This window comes from Pistacia vera, unplaced genomic scaffold (genome assembly GCF_008641045.1).
Source record: "Pistacia vera cultivar Batoury unplaced genomic scaffold, PisVer_v2 Contig129, whole genome shotgun sequence".
Taxonomy (NCBI): domain Eukaryota; kingdom Viridiplantae; phylum Streptophyta; class Magnoliopsida; order Sapindales; family Anacardiaceae; genus Pistacia; species Pistacia vera.
The window spans coordinates 504,835-509,190 of record NW_022195346.1 but is presented as its reverse complement, the minus strand read 5'-3'; the positions used below and the strand labels follow the sequence as shown (position 1 = coordinate 509,190).

The window sequence follows — 4,356 nt, the reverse complement described above, 5'->3', positions numbered from 1 at the left end:
TAAAATATGAACGCTCGTCCTATATTTAGGGACAGCCGTCCATAACCTATGAACGGCCGTCCCTAATTTTTATAAGAATTTTTTATTCATGGACAGGCGTCCTTTAAATAGGGACGCTCGTCCGTAGTAAATGGACCCCAATCCATATAATATGGACGGGAGTCCACGTAAGTGAACGGCCATCCATATTTGATGAACGGCCGTTCACTAGAAAAAAATGAAAACAACGTGAAACATGTCTGGCTTGCTGGTGTGAATCGAGGAACACGTAAGCCGATACAACATTTCGGTGCAAAAATCCCGGTGTCCGTAGCATTTTTGAATATTTAATATTTGACTATAGTCTAGTAGCAAAACCATCAACATTGCTAGTAGAGACTTGTTGAATATCCGCAAAAAGTTAACAGATAATAGACGACAAAGTGATTCGAGGGCAACATGCAGTAATACATCACCATGGTTAAAATTAGATGCAATTTCAGAATTCACTCCAGCTAGAAAAAAGGCAATAGTGTTTGCAAAATTACGTTATCCTGAATTCAATTGTGGAAGTGGTTTACCTTCTAAATAGGAACTTCATGTCGCTTGCACCATGCAACTGTGATCCTAGGGTCGAGGTAATTGATCTTGGATGTGCCCAATGCCACAGTTTTTAAATCCGCTTTGGTCTTCATATCTAGTTCTGTTTTTTAAATCTTCGCATTGGTTTGAGCTATCTTCCTCTCTATCCTGTTTATTAAATCATAAACAATAATTTAATATCATAAGAAAATGCATTAAGAGCCCAAAAAAATGGTTGCCAGTTATATTACGCTTTAGGGGCCAGGTTCCTCTTTCACTTTCCATCAGAATCCTTCAATGGGGGCTTCCCTTTTCTAGCCCTGTCCAAATCAATTTTCAGGTCCTTCAGAACACCTTACAAGCAAAATTACAGTCAGTTCCACCACTGCAAGTTCTGAGAGGAACCAATGAAGTTTCAAAAAGCATGTTCAGAAGGGGCTTGACTTGGCAGCATCAAGTACCAACCCAACACAAAGAATACAATAGATCCCTATTTTTCATCAGGCAACCAAAAACTAAATATTTCCACCAACGATATTTCTCAACCATGAGAGCTCTAAATTTCCCATTGATCTAGGAGTGGTCATTAGCTCTTCCATTTTCTCGGTCAACCTTGTCATTTCCCATTGATCTAGGAGTGGTCATTAGCTCTTCCATTTTCTCGGTCAACCTTGTCATCTGTGCACCATGTGTTTTGGAAACAATCCGCTGATGATTACAAATAATTGCAACCTACAGCCAGGAAAAAGCCATATTTATTGATGCCATAATGGTTATTCATGATAGGCATCATCAGCATTTGCCAAGTAATTCTTTTTCAGTACCCGTCTTTACCCCTTTGTTTGAATTGTTATAAACAACAATCTTTTCCGCAACATCACCTTCTTTAGTTCTCCTACTCAACTGTAAAAAGGCAAAACAATATTCAGAAGGAATTATATCATAGCAGGAAATTGAACAAGAAAATCCTATAAAGATCAAGCTAGATAGAAATACTAAACAATCTGTCAAATCATGAAATGATAAAAAAAAGGTTCGATGACGTGGTTAAGTGCCAAGCAAAACATAAGGCCTAACTTCTAATGGCTTTTAATGCTATTACTTATTCACAAAAATATTTGAAAATTTTCATAACACAATTATATGCCCACAGTAATCATGTTTTGCAATAACTTCTTTCCCACACATTAACTCGGTAAACCATTGATATCTAGTCAATGAACTCACAAAGAAATTCCAGTCTCCAGCTGACAACTTACCATATCATCCAATGTGATCAAGGCATTATATGTGTGGAAAACTTTTGCTGTCAGGCCAGGCATGAGTTCCTTCAGATGAGCATTCAGTTTAGCTGTATCCAGCTCGTCGAAAAGATCATCATTTCGCTTCTTTCCTGGAAAAAAGAAAACACACGCATAAGCCCCAATAATAAAATAAAATAAAACATGTGTAACCCAAAGTGATTGGCAATTTACTCACCAGTTTGAAACTGCCCAATTGCCTTGTACACAGGAAGCTCAACTTCGACTGTGTTTACACGTTGAATTGAATCTTTACCAGGGAAGTCAAACTGATCGATCAAACAGGAATACACATATTAACACCTCTAGCTAGAAGCCTAGAACAGGTACCGATTGCTCTCAATCATTCAGCTCATAGCTTTCCCAATCTTGTATTTATAAAATAAAATTCACTAATGTTTAATCTTGTGAGACATGAGCACCCATACCTTTAACTTATTTGCAGGGATACACTCTACATTCCCCACTTTCAATGTACAGCAACCAACAATATCAACTTCATCATCATCCTGCAAAAGTCAACCAAAAAAAGAAAGAACCTTGATAACCTCCTATAAACAGTGCAAATGAGAAAGTTGTCTGACTAACAGCTATCAGAATTTGGGCAGCAAAAATGCAGAAGAGATATGCAAGCACCACATATAGAACTGTGGCACATGTTCCAAGAACGCTCAAAGAAAAAAAAAAAAAAAAGCAGCCAAAAATTAGAAAAGCACAAGGTATCCAACGCTTCAGACAGTAGATAAATACGCATTCGATCCCAAATTAACAATGACAAAAAGAATTGAATATAACTTAAAGCAATCCAAAAGCACAGAAACAAAACAAGGTTAAAATAGTTCAGCTTTTATCTAGTTGAAACAGAACCAATATGTAAATAGAACTCAATTTGGAAAAGCTGGTTGCAAAGTAAAAAGGCACAGAAGGAATAATGAATGATACTCATCATAAAACTTGGTGCTGCTCATAACATCTTTACACCCAGGAAAAAGACCAAACCTCTACACCAAAATCAACAACATTCACAACATCCCCAAGTAAGAAACCCATGTTTTATTCAAATTCATCAAATAACTAACATGCACAAATAAATAAACAAAAACAAACCTGTAAAATCGGGTGAGAACGAAGAATATTGGAAAAGGATTTTTGGTGAGAACGAAGAATCGAAGAGAGAATGAAAAGAGGAAAATAATTTGGGGTAGAGAGAAGGAAAAGTTTAAAGGGAAAATGATTTCGTGCAGAGAAAATGAAAGTTCAACTATTTTTTATTTTATTTGATATTATAAACCTTTGCGATAATGAAAAATGGGTGGAAAACTTTCCCTAGCGAAATTTTTAATTTTTTTTTTTTTTTTTAACTTAATCCTTGATAGTTAGCTATAGATTATCTAGTATCGAGACTACAATTATCAAGAATAAAATTAGTAAATTTTATTGTTTACCAAATTCTTAACAATTAATAACCATCAACAAAAATATTAAAGAATATTTCAAATTATTGACAAATAAAAAAATATAAAGAATTTGTCAAAAATTAAAATTATAGACAGTTTTGAGAACGGTTAAGAAAATATGTCAAATTATTCTGTTAATGATGAGGTTTTTTCTAACAGTGCACAGAAGCCAAATATGTGTCAACAACAAGTTTTTGTGCACAACTTCATATTCATTGTGATAATAGAAGTGCTATTAATTTGTCTAAAAATCTTGTACATCATTTTAGAACAAAAAATAGAGAAATTAGACATCATTTCCTACGTGATCATGTTAGAAAGGGTGATATTGTGCTTGAATTTGTTAATACTGATTACCAATTGACTGATATTTTCATTTAGCCTCTAGCTAAAGAAATATTCTATACTATTCGGAGAGAGCTTGGAATGATTGATGCGAACCAGGTACGATTCATCATCCTATGATTGTTTATAATGTGAAATTGATAGATATTATATGTTTTGTGTGTATATTGAGTATATGCTTGAGTTGATTGTGATAACAGGCTTTATATATTGATTGTGTGATTGTCTTCGCATAAATCAAAGTGCAATAACTTTTACATAACCCTATTAGTGATGTGATCCATCAAATTGCAAAGATAAAAGGATTGGGATTATGAGTTGGGTACTTAAAATCTGATTTTGCAACAATCCGTATAGAGAAATCTATACGTGCTTCTCCAAAGGAGACCAATAAGGTACATTAGATAATAGACTTAAAAATCACCAAGTGGTATGCCTTTTCTCATGAAGATATGAGAACCTAGAATTGAAATCATGTGTAACAATCATTTGTAACTTGACATATGTGAAACATATCTTTATGAATTCTTGCATGAATTGTTTTGTGTTTATGACTGATAAAAAAAAAAAAAAAAAAAACTCAAGTTGATAAAATCTTGTGGTTACCATCAATTTGATATAATTTCTCATACATGAAAATTCTCCAAGTGATTGAAGTATCTAGAACATGTTTGTTTGATTATATTTTGATC

General features: G+C 34.1%; 1 protein-coding gene across 1 annotated transcript; it reads right to left on the bottom strand.

The window, feature by feature from the left end:
• Positions 1–361: 361 nt before the first annotated feature.
• On the bottom strand, positions 362–3,092 carry LOC116121840 (DNA topoisomerase 1 alpha-like; the record flags this gene model as incomplete). The annotated part of the gene is given in 9 exon segments (XM_031407760.1): positions 362–390; positions 561–729; positions 813–918; positions 1,206–1,293; positions 1,396–1,464; positions 1,821–1,954; positions 2,041–2,131; positions 2,291–2,371; positions 2,970–3,092. Coding segments are annotated over 8 exon segments (858 nt in total), but the record flags the coding sequence as incomplete, so codon positions are not given.
• Between the last annotated feature and the right edge of the window lie 1,264 nt (positions 3,093–4,356).